Genomic DNA, 24,830 nt, shown 5'->3' on the forward strand with positions numbered 1-24,830 from the left:
TATTCTATTTTATTTTATCTGATAAAAGGCATATGAACGGAAATTAGGCTAGCCGTGTCACGCCAGAAGCCTACATGCTTGCACTGTTACTGTTCAATAAAATGTTATACATCTAGACCAGGGGTCGGCAACCTATGGCACGCGTGCCAGCAGTGGCACGCGACAGCTTAATCAGTGGCACGCAAGCAATAAGTGCGAGAATGGGAGATTTTTTTTTTTTTATATATATGTTGGCCGCGTTCGTAAATTCGCGCACACTGGGTTCAACCTCACAATGGGACCAAGTCATTTGATTGGACTAGAGGCAGTCTCAGGGACGCTCCGGCGCTCTCAGGGCGAATTTACGAATGCAGCCGCAGCTCGCGAGCCGCATGTGGCTCTTTGCCTGTCTCTGTGCGGCTCTTTAATCCATTCATTAAAAGTGCGTGGCTCGCTCTCTGTGTCTCAATAGGCGTCATTTTGGTATGGCAATTCATGGCACTCGCCATACCTGGCTTAACATTTTTTAAAATCTGAAACACGTTTAGTCATTTTGGTGATTGTATCCACTCCACACAACGGTAACTCAAATCCTCCCGGCTCCATCTCACCCCACTAGCCAGGCGCTGTAGTGGAGCGCAGGGTTGCCAGACGGGATTTGACAATTTCAAGCCCAACCAGTCTAAAAGCTGCCGAATCCACCCGTCCAGTGTGACCAAAAGTAGCCCAATCTGGCAACACTGGAGCGAGACATCGGTTCCTCAATAAACAAGCCATGAGTAACGTTAATGTTAAAACCTTGTCCACGATTCTCGTTCATTCAGGTGTGTTAAACAAACTAATGCCATTTACATACTGTTGGTTCAAATGTAACATATTAATGAACAAGTTCATGTCATGTTGTCAGTACAAACATGTTCTAATGTTATTTTAGTGAGTTCGCTAGTTAGCGAACATTAAAGATTACAAGAGCTAGTTTACGTATGTCAACAATGTCTCTATTCTCAATAATTTCAGTAATAATTGTACCAAATTGGGGCCAGTAACCCTGACTTGTGTGTGAGTAAGTTATATGTGTGTGCAAGCATGTTTTTGATATTATCAATCGTCTCACTTTTACTAGGTGAGCTGGTAAAACAAATATGCCAGGGGAAAAAAGGACATTGGCTTAAAGACCTCTTTTGGTCAAAGGGCAGCAGAGACAAGTACAGGGACACAGGTGAGGTCTAAGCCAATGATAAAAGCGCATTGAGTTGCATCTTGTAAGAAATGCGCTATACAAATAAAATTTGATTTGATTTGATTTGATTTAAACAGGTGACAGGGACAGGGACACAGGTGAGGTCTAATCTAGCGTTTTAACAGTGCAGTTCGTTTAGAGTTGAGCTAAATCATGTTTTGTTTCTAAGGAGATTGAACCAGTCTGCCACTAGGAAAGATGTAGATTACCACCTACATACTGTAGTTGTCTCCTTTATTAATTACCTTAATGTCACATAAGTAAATTGTATAGAAACAACTCACCAAAATTGACTTTTGCACAACTGTTTTGAAAAAAAAATCCACCGAGGGGGGGGGGGGGGATTTGCAGATCTGTTGGTCTGTTTGGTTTGGTTTGATGTCGAGTCATAATTAATGTTGATATTGTGGTTGGCACACTGACTAACAAGAAAATACAAAAATGGCACTTCATATCAAAAAGGTTGCCTACCCCTGATCTAGACATTGTGGTATTTCTTTATATACGTATCCCAGACTGCCTATCAATTGTTTCTCAATAAACAGTTATGTTCTCCCCATTGTCATACTCCCGAGCTAAACGAAATGCCTTCCCAACCAGCGAGACCTGGTTATAGAAATGACGTTGTTTTATTGATTTAAAAAAAAGGGTAAAACTGGAAAGAGAAAATAGAAAACTCACATTAATCCCAAACAATTTAACAAACTTCAGTTAACGTAATGTGGAGTCCGTTCATTGATCGATGCTGTCTGTTCAGTTCCCAGTGAGGCGCCCGTTCAGCGCTGGATTTGACGCATGGCATAGCGCGCATGCGTCAAATCATGTTATATTATTATATATTATATAGCTCGCATCTAATCGTATCGGATGAGAAATAGACATTAAATGGCATATATAGGCCGCTACACAACAGTAATCACCGCGACAAACAGCTATATTAGATTTGAAAAAAAGAAATATGATTTTGAAAAAAAAAAAAATTATTATATTTTAATATGATGACCGGAATATATCACGTTTGTCCGGTAAATCGAATTCGTCCCGGACACGATGTCCGACGGCAAATTTTTCTAACGGAAACCCTGACACACACACACACACACGGACACACACACACACACACACAGACAGACAGACATACACGGACATCGTGTCCTAATACACAAGACTGGGAGTTGAAGTGTCTCTTTGTGTCACATGGCCTGTGTGGGCTGATTTTAAGTTCTCTGTGTGTGTGTGTGTGTGTGTGTGTGTGTGTGTGTGTGTGTGTGTGTGTGTGCAGGCGGACCTGAGCAGCGGTCTGGAGGAGAGCGCCGGGGCATTCTACGGTGTCAGCAGCCAGTACAGCGGCTCAGAGAACATCACCATCAGCGTGTCCACCAAGGTGTGTGTGTGTGTCTGTCTGTCTGACCAAATTAAAATGACATGTGCGGTTCCCCAAAGATCAATCCTTGGCCCCCTTCTATTCAATCTCTACATGCTTCCATTGGGACACATCATAAAAAAGAAGAAAATTGCCTACCACAACTATGCGGATGACTCTCAAATCTACGTATTCCTCTCACCGAACGACTATAGTCCCATCGACAATCACAAAATTGTCTTGAACCAAAATACATATCAGATCTCCTCCCACCCTATATTCCCGCAAGGCCCCTAAGGTCAGCTGAGACTAATCAGCTAATCATTCCAAGAGTAAAAACAAAACACGGTGCAGCAGCTTTCAGTCACGCAGCTGCATGATCCTGGAACAAACTCCCTGAAGAAATCAAACAGGCCCAAATCCTACACATATTTAAATCTAAGCTAAAAACCTCCATGTTTTGCAGCAGTTATGATTAAACACAAACACTTCTATCAATGTCTTTTATCCATTAACTAATTGTCTTATTGAATGTTTTATCTATTTACTTCTTATATTTGCTTTTATTCATTGTCATTTTTATTTTCTTACTATGCTCCTCTTGCTGTATTTTTAATAATGTATGTCAAGCACTTTGAATTGCCCCTGTTGTATGAAATGTGCTGTACTAATAAACTTGCCTTGCCTGTGCCCGTGTGTGCGTCTGTCTGTCTGTATGTCTCTCTATCTAACACCTCTCTCTCTCCCCTCCACCAAGGTGTGCTCCTTCGGCAAGCAGGTGGTGGAGAAGGTGGAGGTGAGGACACGTGCTCTGATTACGTCACATAGATTTATTTCATTGATTTAATAGTTTTTTACATTATTAAATTATTTTATTTATTTTTATTTTGTTTCGCTGTGTGTGTGTGTGTGTGTGTGTGTGCGCGCGCGTGTGTGTGTGTGTTAGACGGAGTACGCGCGTATGGAAGGAGGGAAGTGTGTGTTCAGGATCCACCGCTCACCCATGTGTGAATACATGATCAACTTCATCCACAAGCTCAAACACCTGCCAGAGAAGTACATGATGAACAGTGTCCTGGAGAACTTCACCATCCTACAGGTCTGTCTGTCTGCCTGTCTGCCTGCCTGCCTGTCTGCCTGCCTGCCTGTCTGTCTGTCTGCCTGTCTGCCTGTCTGTCTGTCTCTCACACTGCCAAGGCTCCGTGCCGGTTCTGGTTCCCTAACCTAGTCTGGAACCGTCCGGTTCTGCGTTCAGACCAAAAAATGAATTGGTTCGGAACCTGAAAAGTTGGTTCAGAGCTGGAACCAGAAACCAGTCACATTCTAGGCTGTGAAGACCAGCAAGAAGGAAGGAGACAGAATGTAATCAAATCTAAATCTAATTATTAGTGATTAAATACATTCCAGAACTGGAACACTGGCATGGAGCTTTGGTGGTGTGAATGTCCTGAGTGTCTGACTGTGTCTGTCTCTCTCTTTCTGGTAAATGGTAAATGGACTGACTTATATAGACTGACTTATATATAGCGCCTTTATCCAAAGCGCTTTACAACGTCCTCTCATTCACCCATTCACACACACATTCATACACCAATGTCGGCAAGCTGCCATGCAAGGCGCCGGCCGGCCTGCTCACTGGGAGCAATTTGGGGTTCAGTGTCTTGCCCAAGGACACTTCCACATGTGGCCAGCCGGGGCTCGAACCGCTGATCTGCCGACCTTGCGATCATTAGACGGCGGCTCTACCTCCTGAGACACAGCCTCTACCTCCTGAGACACAGCCTCTACCTCCTGAGACACAGCCGCCCCCACAATTATAATTGTCAATGACAATTATTTCTGAGACAATTAATTGTCCAGACAAATTTGGAATTGTTACAGGCCTAGTCTCTCTCTCTCTCTCTCTCTCTCTCTCTCTCTCTCTCTCTCTCTCTCTCTCTCTCTCTCTCTCTCTCTAATCTTTCAACTCTCTCTCCCCCCCCCCTCCCCTCCCCCTCCAGGTGGTGTCTAACAGGGAGACCCAGGAGACTCTGCTCTGCATCGCCTTCGTGTTCGAGGTCTCCACCAGCGAGCACGGAGCCCAGTACCACGTCTACCGCCTGGTCAAGGACTAGCACACACACACACACACACACACACACACACACACATACACACACACACACACACACACACACACACACACACACACACACACACACCTGTCCACCCAGAGACGGAGTTGTAAACGTTGTCCTGCCACCACCATCTTCCTCCTCCTCCAGTGGTGGTTCTGGTCTATAGGAAACGGACGAGCTAACAGCAGTGTCCCCTCCCTCCCCCCCGGGGGGTCTGCTGCCCTGGATGCCCCCCCCCCCACATACCCAGGAGGACATCCAGAGGAGACAGCTCATTCACAGCAGACGAGAGACTAGCAGGAGAAGTGGAATGCTAAACTACGTAGCGTGACGCTAAAGGGCAGTTCTTCTTCTTCTTCTTTTTTGATTTTTTTCTTAGTTTTTTCATCCTTTTTTTTCTGTATATTTGAATGTTGTTCTGGACCTGAGGAGACTGGCGGCGCTGGCCCGTGTTCTATGAAGAGTTCTGCGTTTTCAGGGATTCTGGTCGGGCGGTTCTTTTACGTTTGAGGGGGAGAGAGGACGTTTGTTACGGTCACGTTGAGGAGTTCAATGTTCACAGTGGTTTTTAATTCCATCCCACGTCGATGTCGTCAGTTTTAAATGGGTACGGAGGTGTGTTCCACAGGTGTAACCCTCCCTTACCCCCCACCACCATCCTCCCCTCCACCACCACCCTCCCCTCCCTCCCCCCTCCACCCGTCACCTCACAGCTGTCTAGGATTGCGACGCTGCATCCGTCAGTTCAGAGAACACCTGTCAGAAACACAACCACAACGGCCACAGTCTTTCCCGCCTTTTTCCAGACGGAAGGTTTTTCCTGCCGTTTTATCGCGAGGAGCAGAAGAGCCGCGGCCCTGTGGACGTGTCTGTCTGCACCACGTCGCCTTCTCACACCAAGAAAGAAAGAAAGTATTGAAAGCTTAAGAGTCAGAGGACTTCACACTACATGGTTCACGTTTTAGACTTTTGTTGTTGTTTTTTTCTTCCGCTTGACTTTATTGAACTGATGTCGGGCGCCGCAGAGCGTGGGCTTAGCGCAGTATTCTACCTCCAGAGGGGTCGTGTGTCTTCATAACGTGTCGTTCGTTTGGTGGAAGCCTTAACCCGAGGAGCACTGATGTACAGGATGTAGAACATTGCTTTAGTGTGACGTGTCACTCAGACTCTAACGGTACTGTTTTAAAAGCCAAACCAGGGGTATAAAAAAATATTTTAAAAAAGAACAAAAAAACAAAACAATAATTCACGTTTTTGTCAAGCTATGAAATTATGTGTGTAAAAAAACATAGATATGACTTTGAATCTTTTTTTTTGTTTGTGTTGTCTTGAGTGTGTATTTTGTATAAACGGTACAGCTGGTTTGATGTGGAGGGTTCGTTCCACTGTGGGGGTGTTTTTATACCAAACCTCATAGATGTGGGATTTAGATATTAATATTCATTTTCTTGTTTTTGTTTTTTGTTTTTTTGTTTTTATCCAAAATATTATGCGAAGCACCACGGTACCAACGGTACCAACCTCCTCTGACGTCACCTCTGCTACCCCGGTCCGTCTGACCACACTGAGAAGGACTGAGTGTTGTTTTTATTATGTGGAATGGTTCTGGATCAGCCTCGGTACCACCAGCCCCAGACCTGGCTACTAACACCCCTGGTACCAGACCAGACCTGACCTTCTAACATCCTGGTACCAGACCCAGATCTGACCTTCTAACAGCCTGGTACCAGACCCAGATCTGATCTTCTAACAACCCTGGTACCAGACCAGACCTGACCTTCTAACACCCCTGGTACCAGACCCAGATCTGATCTTCTAACAACCCTGGTACCAGACCAGACCTGACCTTCTAACACCCCTGGTACCAGACCAGATCTGACCTTCTAACACCCCTGGTACCAGACCAGATCTGACCTTCTAACACCCCTGGTACCAGACCCAGATCTGACCTTCTAACACCCCTGGTACCAGACCCAGATCTGACCTTCTAACACCCCTGGTACCAGACCCAGATCTGACCTTCTAACACCCTGGTACCAGCCCCAGACCTGAGCTACTAAGACCCCTGGTACCAGACCCAGACCTGAGGGTCTAACACCCCTGGTACCAGACCAGACCTGAGCTACTAAGACCCTAACACCAGACCCAGATCTGACCTTCTAACAGCCTGGTACCAGACCCAGATCTGACCTTCTAACATCCTGGTACCAGACCCAGACCTGCGCTACTAAGACCCTGACCCTGAACTGCCCAGTTTTAGAACGTCGGTCGGTTGCAAGCGGTTGCCACCCAGTTTTCTTTTCTCTGCGACGTTCCAAAACGGTCTCGTCTTCTCTGATCTTTGGTCTGAACTGGGCCTTAAGACCCCTTAAGTTCCTCAGGCTCACACCCGGGCTAGCCAGCTAGCTAGCGCTGTGTGTCCGAGGAGTGTGCGAGCGAGAGTGGACGATGACGTGACTCTGTGTTGTGTGTGTCAGGACGCGGGACAGAGGAGGTGTTTTTTTTATTTTCTATCTGATCAACGTGGTGTTTCCTGTTTCCTGTGTGGCTCCCGCAGGCCTGCTGGTGGGCAGACGCTTGCCCCTCCAACTGATCTACGGTCAGATCGCTGTTGGCTGAACCCCAGTAAGAGGGGGGCGGTTTACGTTTAACTGCTGACCTCAGATCAGTGTGGCCGGGCGACGTCGACCTCTCTGTGTTGTGGCCACGCCTTCACTCCCCCCTGGGGTCAGGTGACCTCCCAGCCTTGGACTACCACACCGTCGGTCACCTAGCAACCAATAAAGCCCATGGTGCCTCCCGGCCGTCACAAAGCCTTGGAAAAAACAACATGTCGCCTGCCTCTTTATTCCGTCTGGTGTCTGATGAGTTTCTGATGAATCGTACGAGTGTTTGTTTCGTCATACGCCCGCACAGCACATGTGACACGTTCTAATGCTTTGGTCCTCATGTCGGGATCTGATGTAATGATCAGACTTTTCTTTCGAAAAATGTGAATACATTTCCGCGTTGTTGAAAATCAACGACACATCGCTAGTCAACTAACACAGCTTTGTGAGCCTGCTAACAAGGTAAAGTAGTATTCTAGTTAACTAGGTAACAATGTAAAGTAGTGTTCTAGTTAACTAGGTAGCAGTGGGGATTACTCACCCAATCCGTTGCATTGTTGCAGTATTCTGGCTTGACTAGCGAGTTTGTGTTGTGATTCTCAACAACGTTGAAACGTAGTTCCGTGTTTCAAAAGAAAAGTACGAACATTTTGATTGGTTGCTGACATGCGGACCAAATGATCAGACTGTGTCACATACTGTTAAGTCGTACATATCATTTTGATGGTAGAGGTATTCAGCCTCAGAGCTTTGTAATGGAAGTATTTGTCATTTGATACTGAGATAGTTATACACTCACTGAACACATTATTAGGAACACCTGTACACCTTCTCATTCATTCAGGTGGTGTAATGGTGTTGGGGATGTTTTCTTGGCACACTTTGGGCCCGTTAATACCAATCAGTCATGGCTTGAATGCCACAGCCTGTCTGAGTGTTGTTGCTGACCATGTGCCTCCCTTCATGGCCACTATTTACCCATCTTCTAATGGCTACCTCCAGCATGATAATGCACCATGTCACAAAGCAAAAGTCGTCTCAAACTGGTTTCATAATAAAGGGAGGCCCTACCCAGTATTAAATGGTTAATGGACTGCACTTATATAGCGCCTTTTTTGCTGCTCCAAAGCGCTTTACAACGGCCTCTCATTCACCCATTCACACACACATTCACACACCAATGGCGGCAAGCTGCCATGCAAGGCGCTGGCCCGCTCACTGAGAGCAATTCTGGGGTTCAGTGTCTTGCCAAAGGACACTTCGACGATGTGGCCAGCCGGGGCTCGAACCGCTGATCTGCCGACCTTGTGATCATTAGACTGCGACTCTACCTGCTGCGCCACAGCTGCCCCAGGTAGTATAGTGTTCCTAATAAAGGGAGGCCCTCCCCAGTATTAGTATAGTGTTCCTAATAAAGGGAAATCCTACCCAGTATTAGTATAGTATTCCTAATAAAGGGAAACCCTACCCAGTATTAGTATAGTGTTCCTAATAAAGTGAACCCATGCCATGTTGGTAGCTTGCTCGAACACTCCCAAGCGTTGTGATGTGGTGCACTTCTCAGTTTGTCCACTAGATGGCAGACTAGTCACAGGCTGGCTGCCGTCTCTCTGAAGGGCCCAGAATGACGAGGGAACAGGGAGGGATATCTCAAACAGCCACAGTGACTTAAACAAACACACGCACCCTAAATGGAGACAGTTATCCGGTCCTTTCAGTAACAGACTGTTACTACTACATCAATCCTCAGTCCTGATAGGAAGTGGGTTTAGCTGACAGGCGGCCATTGTTACCTGGGGAGAGAGTCAACAGAACCAAACAATGGTGAGCTTTCCCCCTGGGCTCTGCTGATAGGATCATATCAAGGATACGTCCTTATCAAATCAATAGTAGTCACTTAGTAATAGTAGTCATTTGTTATTCGTACTATATATTACAATAACATGTATCGCTTTTACAAAAAACTTTGTATTTGAACAAGTAACTCTCTCGGGCTCTCGGAACAAGTCAAAGATAAGTTCACTTGTCTGAAGGATAAGTACCTGAGAAAGATTAAGAATGTCAAGCCCAGGATGTGATTGAAGGGCCTTGTCGTCACGGGATACGGGGCTGCGGTGTTGCAGGTGCAGGGCAGAGAGACGTGTCGGCCAACAGGCCTTGTTAGCGTCCTGCAACATTTGTGGCTTAACACTAGAACAGCCATGAGGGGTCAATTGAGTAAAGAAAAGTGTTCTATCTTTGCACTCGATCAAATTTCAGGACCCTCCTTTCATGACTTTTCCTAGATATGTGCGTTCTACCACCCAGTATCCTTACATGTTCAAAATCACATCAGGATAAGCTAGTATGAAGCTATTTTGCAGTGTTTCTCTGTAGAAAGCGGGCTAATTTACAAGACGTGCCAACTAGTGGTCGCTGTGTGTAAATAGCAGCTTGAGCATTGTAAAGAGGCGGCTCTCATAGTAGGTAGAAAAGGCACAGCTGTTCTAGTGTTAACCCAGCTCATGTTTTGTTGACGGGGGTAGCCAAATCGATGGTGATGCCAATCGGCCAATAAAGCTCATAGGGTCCTCTATGTAGCAGACAGACAGGAACATAGGAGCCTCTATGTAGAGACAGACAGGAACATAGGAGCCTCTATGTAGCAGACAGGAACATAGGATCCTCTATGTAGCAGACAGACAGGAACATAGGGTCCTCTATGTAGAGACAGACAGACAGGAACATAGGGTCCTCTATGTAGCAGACAGACAGGAACATAGGGTCCTCTATGTAGAGACAGACAGACAGGAACATAGGGTCCTCTATGTAGCAGACAGACAGGAACATAGGGTCCTATATGTAGAGACAGACAGACAGGAACATAGGAGCCTCTATGTAGAGACAGACAGACAGGAACATAGGGTCCTCTATGTAGAGACAGACAGGAACATAGGGTCCTCTATGTAGAGACAGACAGGAACATAGGGTCCTATATGTAGCAGATAGACAGACAGGAACATAGGGTCCTCTATGTAGCAGACAGACAGGAAGTGTGTTGACTCTGTTATGTAATGTTCCTATGTGAACATTCTAAACTTTCTGCCTGGCTGTGTGCATAGCAGAGGTGGAGATAATGGCAGTGTAGAGTGAGTGTAGTGTCTAATGGTGATTAGTCATAGGGGGCGTGTCTAATGTCCTAGGGGGCGTGTCTAATGTTTATTGGCCCAGTGAAGCCAGCCGACAGTGCGGGCGTATCGTGTTAAACACCGATAACACGCGATTAAGATCATTTTATGATAACTATTGATGTTCTCTCACACACACACACAATCTACAAAGAGTACCGTATTTTCCGGACTATAAGTCGCACCCGAGTATAAGTCGCAGCAGGCCAAAAATGGGTCATGAAGAGGAAAAAACCACATATAAGTCGCACTGGACTATAAGTCGCATGGTTCAAGGGAACGGGCTTGGCGGAATCAGCGGGGAAAGAAGACCCCGTTGAGCTTGACTCTAGTCTGGCACTGTGAAGAGACATGAGAGGATTTGTAAGCCCAGGAAGGACATAATTCACGTTAAAACTTCTTCTGAAAGGTTAGAAATACTTAAATTATCGAGTGTAAAGCCAGGGCTAGCTAGCGCGTTGCTAACGAAGGTTAGCAAAATGGCGTCGCGGGAGCAAGCAAACAGGATGGAACAGCCTCTGAAAGGTAATAAATGACTTTAATATCGTGTATAACGTTCATAATAGCGTGTATAACGTTCATAATATAGTGCTTAATGTCCACATTGTCGAGTGTAACGACTATTTATCGTGTATAAGGCCATGACAAAGATAGCTTGGTGAAAAACGGAAGTAGTTAGGATGAAGGGCGGCCTACAAACAATGCAACATTGAACAGCCTCTGAAAGGTAATAAATGACTTTAATATCGTGTATAACGTTCATAATATCGTGTATAAGGTCCATAATATCATGTTTAATGTCCACATTGTCGTGTGTAATGTCCACATTGTCGAGTATAATGGCTATTCTATCGCGTATGTGGCGCTAGCGGAAGTAGCAAAATAGCCTCGCGGGGGTAACTTAGCAACATAGAACAGTCTCTGGAAGGAATAAATGACTTTAATATCGTTTATAACGTCCATAACATTGTGTATAAGGTCCATAACATCATGTTTAATGTCCACATTGTCGTGTTTAATGTCCACATTGTCAAGTATAATGGCTATTCTAACGTGTATGAGGCGCTAGCGGAAGTTACTCCTTGGTTCATGTCAGTCAGAGATTACCGTATGTCAGTTCATGTCAGTCAGAGATTATGAATTATTGATATATAAGTCGCACCTGACTATAAGTCGCAGGACCAGCCAAAGTATGAAAAAAAACGCGACTTATAGTCCGGAAAATACGGTACAGAATGATTTATGACGTGCAGGGGGAAGCAGACGCAGAGTAAACATTGACAGATGTGTCGAAAGAAAAAGCCTCCGATGAGTGGAGGAGTGAAAGGAGGAAGAGAGGAAGGTGGAGGAGGAGGAAAGGGGTGGAGGGACCTCCGTCACACCTCCGACTGACCCTGACCCTAAAGGTTAAAGGTCACCTCTGCTTACGGGAGGAAAGGGAATCTAAGAGATGTCCTGGTACATTCCAGTAATGAGTGAGGTAGATGAAGTCAACAGAGAAGCTTCTAGAAGGAAAGGAGAGGCTGTGTACATCTGTACCTTTGTCTTAGTATAATGTACTTCGTCTAATGTATGTAAAGCACTTTGAATTGCCCCTGTTGTATGAAATCGGCCTGTAGACCTGTTGAGTGTCACAACCAGGCCTGCTCATCGCCATGGGGACCAAGCTTTCATGTGTTGTGTTATTTGGTGTGTATGTGTGTGTTTGTGCATTTTGCATAAAAAAAAGAAAAGAAAATGGTAGTTACACCCCCTAGTGGCAAGAGACAGTTGTCACACTCCTAACCCGTCTGTCCACACCTCCCACACCCCTAACCCTGGCCACACCCCCTAACCATGGCCACGCCCCCTAACCCTGGGTGTGTCCTTCCCTGTTCCCGGCAGCTCTCCCTCCCTCCTTCCCTCACTCTCTCCCTCCCTCCCTCTCTCCCTCCCTCCCTCTCTCCATCTCTCCATCCCTCCCTCCTTCCCTCACTCTCTCCCTCCCTCCCTTCCTCTCTCCCTCCCTCTCTCTCTCCCTCCCTCCCTCCCTCCCTCCCCCCTCCCCAGGCTGTGTGGAACCCAGACCAACCAGCACAGCCTCCAAAGCGAGGTGCGGTTCCAGATCCCAAACACACTGGAGGGGAAACTGCTGTGGCAGGTGATTGACAGGTGGCTAAACCAATGAGGGGGGGGGGGGGTGGTTAAACCAATGGCTATGCAGCAGGAGTGGTTTCAGTGCGTTTGGTGTAAGCGAAGGCCAGACATTCCCAGCACGCTGGAGATGGGAAACAAGTTACCCCCCCTCCTCACCGCCCCCTGACCTCTGACCCCTGGACCTCCCCACCCTGACCTCTGACCCCTGGACCGTATCTGACAGGGAGTATGACACCTGCACCTCCCAGCAGAGCCACAGTTACTGTGTGAGTTAGTAGTGATAAGGTCACTGCAGGCTAGGTTTGTCTGCTCATACAATGAGGTATTGTCAGATGGCTATCTCCACACACACACACAGCTATGTATGAACTTGGCGCATGTGGCAGGGCGTGGTGGGAACAGCAGAGCTGTTCTGCCCTGGTCTCTCTCACCAGAGCGCTGTGTGTGTGTGTGTGTGTGTGTGTGTGTGTGTGTGTGTGTGTGTGTGTGTGTGTGTGTGAGAATCCTCCCCAGGCTCCTGTCTCGTGCAGCGCAGGGGAAACATCAAACGTCTCTCACACATTTATTGGAAATTGTATTTCTGTCTTCCTCACGTCGAGAGAGAGAGAGAGAGAGAGAGAGAGAGAGAGAGAGAGAGAGAGAGAGAGAGAGAGAGAGAGAGAGAGAGAGAGAGAGAGAGAGAGAGAGAGAGAGAGAGAGAGAGAGAGAGAGAGAGAGAGAGAGAGAGAGAGAGAGAGAGAGAGAGAGAGAGAGAGAGAGAGAGAGAGAGAGAGAGAGAGAGAGAGAGAGAGAGAGAGAGAGAGAGAGAGAGAGAGAGAGAGAGAGAGAGCATATTGTATGAGAAGTCACAATTTACAGAATATGTTTGCATGTTATTATTGTAGGCCACAGAGCGCGGTCTTACTGATATTTGTCTTCCCCCCCCCCCCCCCCACACGCACCAATGTGATTCCTGGAAGACAGCCCAGAACACACACAAACACACTGCTATGACTGCATACTTAACACAGTAATGTGGCATGCCATAATATATATTAGCCCTGGGTAAAAATACAATCAACATTTCATCTCAATTTCACGTGTCTAGATGTTATTGGCAGATGGAAAGAGTCACAATTTGTTCCAATCATGAATCTTAATTTGTTTGTGAGATTTCACGGTCTGACAACCCCCTGTCGACCTGTAGGTTACAATGCACTCATGTCTGCTGCATCCAGATATTTATAACTTATAAATGATCAATAAATGAGTGATATAAATATGCATTCATCATCATCTTCATCAAATGATCAGTGTCAGTGTGTGTGCGTGTGCGTGTGTGGTAGCCTAGAGGTTAGAGAGGCAGGCTAGCAATCGGAGGTCCACTCGTTCGATCCCCGTCTCAGGAGGGAGCTGCATGTGCCCTTGAGCAAGGCACTTATTAACTGCTCAAGTTGCTTAATATATGCAACTATTCATATTAACAGTATACATAACATTAGTTGCTTATTAATTACTTAATAACAACCCCTAATTGCTCCTGGGACTCTGACTATGGCTGATTCTGAGCCTGGAGCAAAAATACCCAGAATACCAACAGTTGACTGACAAGTTGATTGCACGGCAATAAATCAGTAGAAAAAATAAAATCAACAGCCTGACGATATTGCATTCTGCTTTGAGCCGCGGCTGTTTACCAGATACAGGTGTGTGACCAGGTACAGGTGTGTGACCAGGTACAGGTGTGTGACCAGGTACAGTGTGTGTGAGGTGACGTGTGATCTAATAATAAAACACAGGATGATTAACACACACAGCGAAATGTGCCAAAATGTTCTATGCTTCTGTGTCATGTCAGCTTGTCCGTTGTTGTCTATGCTGGACGCTATATGTCTGTACTGTGTTTCTGTGTGTTACTGTGTTGTCTATATGTCTGTACTGTGTTTCTGTGTGTTACTGTGTTGTCTATATGTCTGTACTGTGTTTCTATGTGTTACTGTGTTGTCTATGTCTGTACTGTGTTGTCTATATGTCTGTACTGTGTGTCTATGTGTCTGTACTGTGTTACTGTGTGTTACTGTGTTGTCTATGTGTCTGTACTGTGTTGTCTATATGTCTGTACTGTGTTTCTATATGTCTGTACTGTGTTGTCTACATGTCTGTACTGTGTGTCTATATGTCTGTACTGTGTCTCTGTGTGTTACTGTGTTGTCTATATGTCTGTACTGTGTCTCTGTGTGTTACTGTGTTGTCTATATGTCTGTACTGTGTTACTGTGTGTTACTGTGTTGTCTATATGTCTGTACTGTGTCTCTGTGTGTCTGTACTGTGTTGTCTATGTGTCTGTACTGTGTGTCTATATGTCTGTACTGTGTCTCTGTGTGTTACTGTGTGTCTATATGTCTGTACTGTGTTTCTGTGTGTTACTGTGTTGTCTATATGTCTGTACTGTGTCTCTGTGTGTTACTGTGTGTTTCTGTGTGTTTCTGTGTGTTACTGTGTTGTCTATATGTCTGTACTGTGTCTCTGAGTGTTACTGTGTGTTTCTGTGTGTTACTGTGTGTTTCTGTGTGTTACTGCTTGCTTGTACTGTGTTGTTATTGTACGGGCTTATATATGTATATTTAATGAGCTGTCTTGTATTTGATTACATATTAATTTCATGTACAGTATTACCGTTGCTATGTATGCTTTTACTGTGTGATGTTATTTTACCTTTTTAGGAAGCCTTTTTATAACTTGAAGAGGGACTATGGACGAAAATTAAATAAATAAATCTGGCGTATTTACATTTACGTTTAATGTTCATTAATATGCATGGTCCCTTTACAAATATAATATTTAAAAACAAAACAAAAATCTACGGGCTCACCTGAGCTCCTCCCTCGGCAGGGCGCGGTCCAGGGGTCGGGACAGCTCTCCGGGGGGCGGGGCTGCTCTCCAGGGGGGCGGGGCTGCTCTCCGGTGTTACAGACCGGACACGGTGCAGTCTCTCGACAGTGCTCGAGCTCTTCTGCGGGGAAACGCAACCGGCCAGAGTCACACAGGTGGGATAGGTGTACCGGTAGGACACAGGTGGAAGTACAGACATACAGGATGACGCTCGCGCCCCTGCGGTCGGCCATGTCCGGTATCTCCACCGGGGAGGACACGTCGCTCGCGCTGCCCTCCGACAACAAGCTGCGCACCGGGCAGCAGCGCGTGCTGGACCAGGTTCACACCGTGAAGAGGAGCAAGTCCCGGGGGACCAGGACCACCGGGGGGTCCCTGTCAGGATCCCTCTCGCCCACCAGTAAGAACACAGACAGACTTACACCAGAACTATCTACAACACTGACTAACTAACTAACCAACTAGAACACTAACGAACTAAGTAACGAACTAACCAACTAACTAACGAACCAACTAACCAACTAACCAGAACACCAGACAGACTAACTTCCTCTTGCAGACTTATGTAATGTTATGTTATGTAATGATGTCATGCACCGTGCATTTGAGAGAATCCCAATTTGTTAATGTCTTGTTGTCCTAATTTGGGTCACAACAAATAGAAAACAGTGATAATAACAGATAATAACAGATGATAATAGATAATAATATATAATTACACAAAATGAAACACTCATCTTTACTGGAACTGAGTATCATGCAAAGTGTGTGTGTGTGTGTGTGTGTGTGTGTGTGTGTGTGTGTGTGTGTGTGTGTGTGTGTGTGTGTGTGTGTGTGTGTGTGTGTGTGTGAGTGAGAGTGATAGAGTGATAGAGTGATAGAGTGATAGAGTGATAGAGTGATAGAGAGTGTGAGAGTGTGTGTGTGAGTGTGTGTGTGTGAGAGTGTGTGAGTGATAGAGTGTGTGAGAGTGTGTGAGAGTGTGTGTGAGAGTGTGTGTGTGTGTGTGAGTGTGTATGCGTGCGTGTGTGTGTGTGTGTGTTGTGTGTGGAATGTTCCATGTGATGTGGTTCCAAAGTGAAAACACCCTTCCACCTCGCCAGAACAGAGACATGCTAATAACACGTTAATAACACGGTCTGCTGCCTGGCTTCACACTTCCATTTTGTCTTGTTTGTTGCTCAGGTCTCCGTGGCCTGGTAACACCAGAAGGTCTGCAGTATGTCTTTGTTTTCAATCATTTGCGATAATTGAGATGTTTTTTAAACCTCTGTTCAGTCTGGAACGATCGCTGGGAATGAAACCTGCCAACAGGTTTTAACAGGAGCTGTGAGAATGATAGACCAATGTGTTCCAGCTCTGTAAACACTGCATTAACACTGTAGTAATGCTGTTATAACACTTTAATAACACTGTGCCAATGGTGGCGACCTCTTGCAAGACGTGTCCTTCATAGTGCTTCAGAGTTCAAAGTTCAGAGTTCAGTTCACCTTCTAACACGCCGCTCTGCCTTCTGCAGCACAGACGCCCCAGGGTGTAGGAGAGAGAGAGAGACGCCCCAGGGTGTAAGAGAGAGAGAGAGAGAGAGAGAGAGAGAGAGAGAGAGAGAGACACGCCCCAGGGTGTAGGAGAGAGAGAGAGAGACGCCCCAGGGTGTAGGAGAGAGAGAGAGAGAGAGAGAGAGAGAGAGAGAGAGAGAGAGAGAGAGAGAGAGAGAGAGAGAGAGAGAGAGAGAGAGAGAGACCGTGTGAGAAGCTAGAGAAGTTAGATCTTTATTTTGAAAAACAAGCAGCAGCGTCATTAGAAAGCAGTAAAGTTATTAGATTTTATAACCCGTGAGCTCTCTCCTGACTGGTCACTACAATGGTAGATGTTATAACCTGTCATCTGGCTGGTCACAGGCAGCAGTGGTAGATGTTATAACCTGTCATCTGGCTGGTCACAGCAGTGGTAGATGTTATAACCTGTCTCCTGGCTGGTCACAGCAGTGGTAGATGTTATAACCTGTCTTCTGGCTGGTCACAGCAGTGGTAGATGTTTTAACCTGTCTCCTGGCTGGTCACAGCAGTGGTAGATGTTATAACCTGTCATCTGGCTGGTCACAGCAGTGGTAGATGTTATAACCTGTCATCTGGCTGGTGAGAGACAGAGAGACAGAGAGACAGCTAGACAGAGAGACAGAGAGACAGAGAGACAGGTAGACAGGTAGACAGGTAGACGGGTAGACGGGTAGACGGGTAGACAGGTAGACAGGTAGACAGAGAAACAGCGTGACAGAGAGACAGGTAGTTCAGGTAGTTCAGGGAGAGGGTTGGGTATCGTTTGGGTTTTATCCGGTACCGGTACCTAACCGATACTTTAAAAATGGTACCGGTACCGAAACGGTACTTAATTCGGTACTTTTGATTTTTAAAAATGACATATATATATACTGTATATAATAATAACACGGTCAACAACATTAAACAGCTTTTCACTTTTTTATTGCCGAGGCACAATATATATTAGTTGATATAGAGATCTTTCTTGTTCACGTGGCCGGAAATTATATATTGATGACTCAGAGAGAAGGTTGAATCGTAATCATTGTATTAGGCAGATCTGGGTTGCATTCCCATGTACAGATGTTTCCAAGGCAGCATGCTCTGTTAAGTCCAAGCTTCAAGCATGGCTACGACATGGCTGGTGCCGAGCCTGGCTGTGGCATAAAGAGATGCCAAGCAAAGTACTGATGTTTGTTACAGCTTATATACAGTTCTCAGAGAGGGAAATAGCTTTACCTCGTAACTTACAATAGTGACATTAGTTCCCATACATGGCTATTCTGTGTTCATGCTGTTCTGTCTTGCTGACCACTGCAGTGAGGCTCCTATGTCCTTAGAGTTAAACTGGTCTCACTGTTACTTGATATGGTATGTGCCTGCTCCTAAATATGTTGTTCACTACTGAGAGTGGGCACACCTAAAATATGTTTAAGGTTAAACAATGAGTATAGCAATATTTGATAGGCACACAACAATTGCATATAGTCACACAAAAACGCATCATATCATTAGTTAAATATACACTCAAATTAAAATAAATGAAAATAAAACTCCTGCTGACTGAGGCACAATATACATATATATAATATTACAGTTAAATATACACTCAAATTAAAATAAATAAAAATAAAACTCCCACCTCAGCAATTATTTTGCAAAAAGATCAGCATATTTGCCTTCTCTGGCAAAATACAACACCTCTCTTGACTAATTGCATGACCTGCACATGAGACATGAACCAGGGACCTCCGGAGTCGGGAAGAGTTACTCTGAAACTCTTATGTCTTCGACCACTAGTTCGTTTTGTGGCGCTGTTCTGACTTTTAGTACTTCAGCAAGTGGAGAAGTAGTCTCCGAAGACTAGAAGAAGTCTGACATGAAATTTAACAGGCGATGTCACGTCACGACTCAGTCACGTGTGGTTGACTGTTGCGTGACACTGGACACCAGGGGGAAAAAAAGTAGAAAAGTACCGAAATGAGGTACCGAAATCTCCTTTGCAATTCGGTTCGGTAAATACCGAATGTAAAGTAACCGGTACCTACCGGTACCGATTTTCGGTACCCAACCCTACTGGCTGGTCACAGCAGTGGTAGATGTTATAACCTGTCATCTGGCTGGTCACAGCAGTGGTAGATGTTATAACCTGTCATCTGGCTGGTCACAGCAGTGGTAGATGTTATAACCTGTCATCTGGCAGGTCACAGCAGTGGTAGATGTTATAACCTGTCATCTGGCTGGTCACAGCAGTGGTAGATGTTATAACCTGTCTCCTGGCTGGTCACAGCAGTGGTAGATGTTATAACCTGTCTCCAGGCTGGTCACAGCAGTGGTAGATGTTATAACCTGTCATCTGGCTGGTCACAGCAGTGGTAGATGTTATAACCTGTCATCTGGCTGGTGAGAGACAGAGAGACAGAGAGACAGCTAGACAGAGAGACAGAGAGACAGAGAGACAGGTAGACAGGTAGACAGGTAGACGGGTAGACGGGTAGACAGGGAGACAGGGAGACAGGGAGACAGGTAGACAGGGAGACAGGTAGTTCAGGTAGTTCAGGGAGACAGGTAGACAGGTAGACAGGTAGACAGGGAGACAGGGAGACAGATAGACAGGTAGACAGGTAGACAGGTAGACAGGCAGACAGGCAGACAGGTAGTGAAAAGCTTTGGGAACAGTCAACAACACAACATGATGAAGTATTAGTGAGACAGGGACAGTAGACGTACATATGTAGTGTCAGTCGCAGCAGTAATAACTGTAATAACATCAATAACAACAATAACTCTGGCCTCCCTCTACTGCACGACCTAGACACCAGGCCTGGGTTGCACCAATTTGGCGTAAGTCATTACTAAGTGTAGGCATTTAGTAGTTACTAAACCCCTAGTAGTTACTAGCTAGTTTCAAACTAGTTGTTTACTAATTTCGGTTGCACCACGCCAATCGTTTGTCAATCTTAGCTAGTAAATACTTAGTAATGCGCAAGTTGTTACTAAAAAGACATTGTCACATAAAATGTAGAAGAAGAACATTATAGCCAATCAGCGAGCAAAGCAAAACCCTCCGTTTTTAGGTGGAGGTAGAGGTTGTGTCTCAGGAGGTAGAGGCTGTGTCTCAGGAGGTAGAGGTTGTGTCTCAGGAGGTAGAGGCTGTGTCTCAGGAGGTAGAGGCTGTGTCTCAGGAGGTAGAGGCTGGTGGAGGTAGAGGCTGTGTCTCAGGAGGTAGAGGCTGGTGGAGGTAGAGGCTGTGTCTCAGGAGGTAGAGGCTGGTGGAGGTAGAGGCTGTGTCTCAGGAGGTAGAGGCTGGTGGAGGTAGAGGCTGTGTCTCAGGAGGTAGAGGCTGTGTCTCAGGAGGTAAAGGCTGTGTCTCAGGAGGTAGAGGCTGTGTCTCAGGAGGTAGAGGCTGTGTCTCAGGAGGTAGAGCCGCCATCTAATGATCACAAGGTTGGCAGATCTGCGGTTCGAGCCCTGGCTGGCCACATGTCGAGGTGTCCTTGGGCAAGACACTGAACCCCAAAATTGCTCCCAGTGAGCGGGCCGGCGCTTTGCATGGCAGCTTGCCGCCAGTGGTGTGTGAATGTGTGTGTGAATGGGTGAATGAGAGGCCGTTGTAAAGCGCTTTGGAGCAGCAAAAAAGGCGCTATATGGGTGCAGTCCATTTACCATTACCATGACCCTCTGACCCCTGACCCCTGACCTCCCTCTCCTGGCCTGGTCCCGCAGGTTCAGAGACAGTTGAGACAGCTTTGTTGTGATTTTTAGTTTTACTGTTGTTGTTTTCTGTTGTTGTTTTCTGTTGCTATGCCAACAACATTAATCCGGTAAATACCCGGTAAGCTGGCAACGCCCCATGTCCCTGTACACTCCTGTCCCCCATCACACCATACACACACTACACACACACTACACACACAATACACACACACTACACACTCAATAATTGTAATAATTTTTAATTTTGCCATTTAGCAGACGCTTTTTTACCCAAAGCGACTTACAATTACGAATTACAGGGACATTCCCCCTGGAGTAACTGAGGGCTAAGTGCCTTACCCAAGGGCACACTAGTAGTGGTGTGGCTTCAGGCGGGATTTGAACTCACAACCTTCCGATCACAAGTCCAACTCACTATCCACTAGACCACCCCTACCCCTAGTAGATACACACACCATGCACACACACTACACACACAATACACACACCATGCACACACACTACAATACACACACACTACACACACAATACACACACTACACACACAATACACACAATACACACACTACACACACAATACACACACAATACACACACAATACACACAATACACATAATACACACAATACACACACACTACACACACAATACACACTCAATACACACACCATGCACACACACTACACACACACTACACACACAATACACACACCATGCACACACACTACAATACACACACACTACACACACACTACACACACAATACACACACACACTACACACACACTACACACACAATACACACATAATACACACACAATACACACACACACACACTACACACACAATACACACACAATACACACAATACACACACACTACACACATAATACACACACAATACACACACACTCATGGAATCATTACCTTAATTACCTGCCTGGCTGGCTGACTGACTGACTGACTAGCTGACTGACTGACTGACTGACTGGCTGACTGACTGACTGGCTGACTGGCTGGCTGACTGGCTGATCGACTGGCTGACTGACTGGCTGGCTGACTGGCTGACTGACTGATTGATTGTCAGTGAGATTGACTCTAGTACTAACTGACGCTTTATGGAAGTTGCATGTTTGCATTTAACATGATTGAAGATACATATTCAGCTGAATCAGGGGTACATTAATACATGACACACACACACACACACACACACACACTCTCTCTCACACACACACACACACACACACACACACACACTCACACACACACACACACTCACCGTGCAGGTGGTAGTTGCCCATTGAGACAGACAGCTGACTCACTGGCAGGTGTGATGTTGAGTTATGTGGCAAGACTTTCTGACTCAGTGAAACACTGAAACACTGAAACTCACTCTCACTGAAACACACTCTGACTGAAACACTGAAACACACTCTCACTGAAACACACAAACACCTGACTGAAACACACAGTCTCACTGAAGAGTGATATAGTCCTGTATGAGAGTGATATAGTCCTGTATGAGAGTGATATAGTCCTGTATAAAGAGTGATACAGTCCTGTATGAGAGTGATACAGTCCTGTATGAGAGTGATATAGTCCTGTATAAAGAGTGATACAGTCCTGTATGAGAGTGATATAGTCCTGTATGAGAGTGTTATAGTCCTCCTGTATGAGAGTGATATACCGTAGTCCTGTATGAGAGTGATATAGTCCTGTATGAGAGTGATATAGTCCTGTATGAGAGTGATATAGTCCTGTATGAGAGTGATATAGTCCTGTATGAGAGTGATATAGTCCTGTATGAGAGTGATATAGTCCTGTATGAGAGTGACACAGTCCTGTATGAGAGTGATATAGTCCTGTATGAGAGTGATACAGTCCTGTATGAGAGTGATATAGTCCTGTATGAGAGTGATATAGTCCTGTATGAGAGTGATATAGTCCTGTATGAGAGTGATATAGTCCTGTATGAGAGTGATATAGTCCTGTATGAAAGTGATACAGTCCTGTGTAAAGAGTGATATATTCCTTTATGAGAGTGCAGGGTTTGACGCTTACCTTTTCCCCAGGTAGCACTGTGCTACCATGTCAAAAAATGTAGTAGCACACCAAGAATTTCAGTAGCACAATGAAAATTGCGCAATTTTCGTATGACGACAACAAATTATCATAATCATAACATATCAGAATTAGCATAACCGGCTCTTGACACTGTAGGTGTTTATTAATGCCTGTGTGGTGTTATTTTTAAATGTTTACATTTTTGAGTTAGTAATTCATAAAATACAAAGGTTCCATCTCACAGAACATAGTGGAATGTAAAAACTTTGACGCTCAATATCTCTGAACTGCCCTAAGCGGAGATAGAACCTTATCATTCTAAACGGAGATAGAACCTTATCATTCTAAACGGAGATAGAACCTTATCATTCTAAACGGAGATAGAACCTTATCATTCTAAACGGAGATAGAACCTTCTCATTCTAAACGGAGATAGAACCTTCTCATTCTAAACGGAGATAGAACCTTCTCATTCTAAACGGAGATAGAACCTTATCATTCTAAACGGAGATAGAACCTTATCATTCTAAACGGAGATAGAACCGTATCATTCTAAACGGAGATAGAACCTTCTCATTCTAAACGGAGATAGAACCTTATCATTCTAAACGGAGATAGAACCTTCTCATTCTAAACGGAGATAGAACCTTATCATTCTAAACGGAGATAGAACCTTATCATTCTAAACGGAGATAGACTTTGTATGTTAATATCAAAGGACCATGTTGGAAATAGGTGTTCACACTTTCACATGTCATCCCTTGGATTACTGATTACTGTCGAACCATGAATAAACTCAATCAATCAATCAAAGAGACAAAGCGGAGATTCCTTATTTGACAACACAGCTCCGAGTCTGCCCAACCAGGTTAATGCCAGCACTCCAAAACCAACTCAGTAATCAATCAGCCAAACAGCAGTGAATATGCAAACCGTATAGCAGCCATTAATATGCAGCATACACAGGTAAGCCTACCTGGCTTCTGTGATTGTCTTTGGCTGCAGGTCCCGAAGTTAATATGTTGACAAGTTCAGTGATTTATCTCCTATGGTCACTTGTGATCATGAGGGACATGATCCCCATGATCTCTTACTCAGGGACACAGAGGCTCTCACAGTATGAATGAATGAATGAATGAATGAATGGTCTTTATTGTCATTGCTATAGTACAGGTACCAAACAACGAAATTTAGGAGGGGTGGCTCCCCTGGTGTTAGGAAAAAAAAAAAAACTTTATTTTTTTTGTCGCACTGGTGCGATTGAATGTATTTCCAAGTCGCACAGAAATATATTCACTCGCAAATGCGACCAAAACAGTCGCACTGTTGAACCCTGGAGTGATATAGTCCTGTATAAAGAGTGATATAGTCCTGTATGAGAGTGATATAGTCCCATATAAAGAGTGATACAGTCCTGTATAAAGAGTGATATAGTCATGTATGAGAGTGATACAGTCCTGTATAAAGAGTGATATAGTCCTGTATGAGAGTGATATAGTCCTGTATGAGAGTGATATAGTCCTGTATAAAGAGTGATATAGTCCTGTATGAGAGTGATATAGTCCTGTATGAGAGTGATATAGTCCTGTATAAAGAGTGATATAGTCCTGTATAAAGAGTGATATAGTCCTGTATAAAGAGTGATACAGTCCTGACTCCTGTATGAGAGTGATATAGTCCTGTATGAGAGTGATATAGTCCTGTATAAAGAGTGATATAGTCCTGTATGAGAGTGATATAGTCCTGTATAAAGAGTGATATAGTCCTGTATGAGAGTGATATAGTCCTGTATGAGAGTGATATAGTCCTGTATAAAGAGTGATATAGTCCTGTATAAAGAGTGATATAGTCCTGTATAAAGAGTGATACAGTCCTGACTCCTGTATGAGAGTGTTATAGTCCTGTATGAGAGTGATATAGTCCTGTATAAAGAGTGATACAGTCCTGTATAAAGAGTGATATAGTCCTGTATGAGAGTGATATAGTCCTGTATAAAGAGTGATATAGTCCTGTATGAGAGCGA

The 24,830-nt window shown here is 45.0% G+C and overlaps 1 protein-coding gene across 1 annotated transcript in view; it reads left to right on the forward strand.

The window, feature by feature from the left end:
- LOC308154336 (transcriptional enhancer factor TEF-5-like) overlaps positions 1 to 7,497 on the forward strand; it is a gene marked incomplete at its 5' end in the record, with an annotated part of 34,143 nt that extends 26,646 nt beyond the window's left edge. Inside the window, 4 exons of the mRNA XM_080527499.1 lie at positions 2,502 to 2,603; positions 3,340 to 3,378; positions 3,529 to 3,681; positions 4,583 to 7,497. Of these exons, the coding sequence (XP_080383625.1) occupies positions 2,502 to 2,603; positions 3,340 to 3,378; positions 3,529 to 3,681; positions 4,583 to 4,696 (408 nt within the window). The 3' untranslated portion in view covers positions 4,697 to 7,497. The remainder of the gene's footprint in view (positions 1 to 2,501; positions 2,604 to 3,339; positions 3,379 to 3,528; positions 3,682 to 4,582) is intronic.
- Between the last annotated feature and the right edge of the window lie 17,333 nt (positions 7,498 to 24,830).

Source organism: Nansenia antarctica (assembly GCF_963989245.1).
Source record: "Nansenia antarctica genome assembly, chromosome: 3".
Lineage (NCBI taxonomy): Eukaryota > Metazoa > Chordata > Actinopteri > Argentiniformes > Microstomatidae > Nansenia > Nansenia antarctica.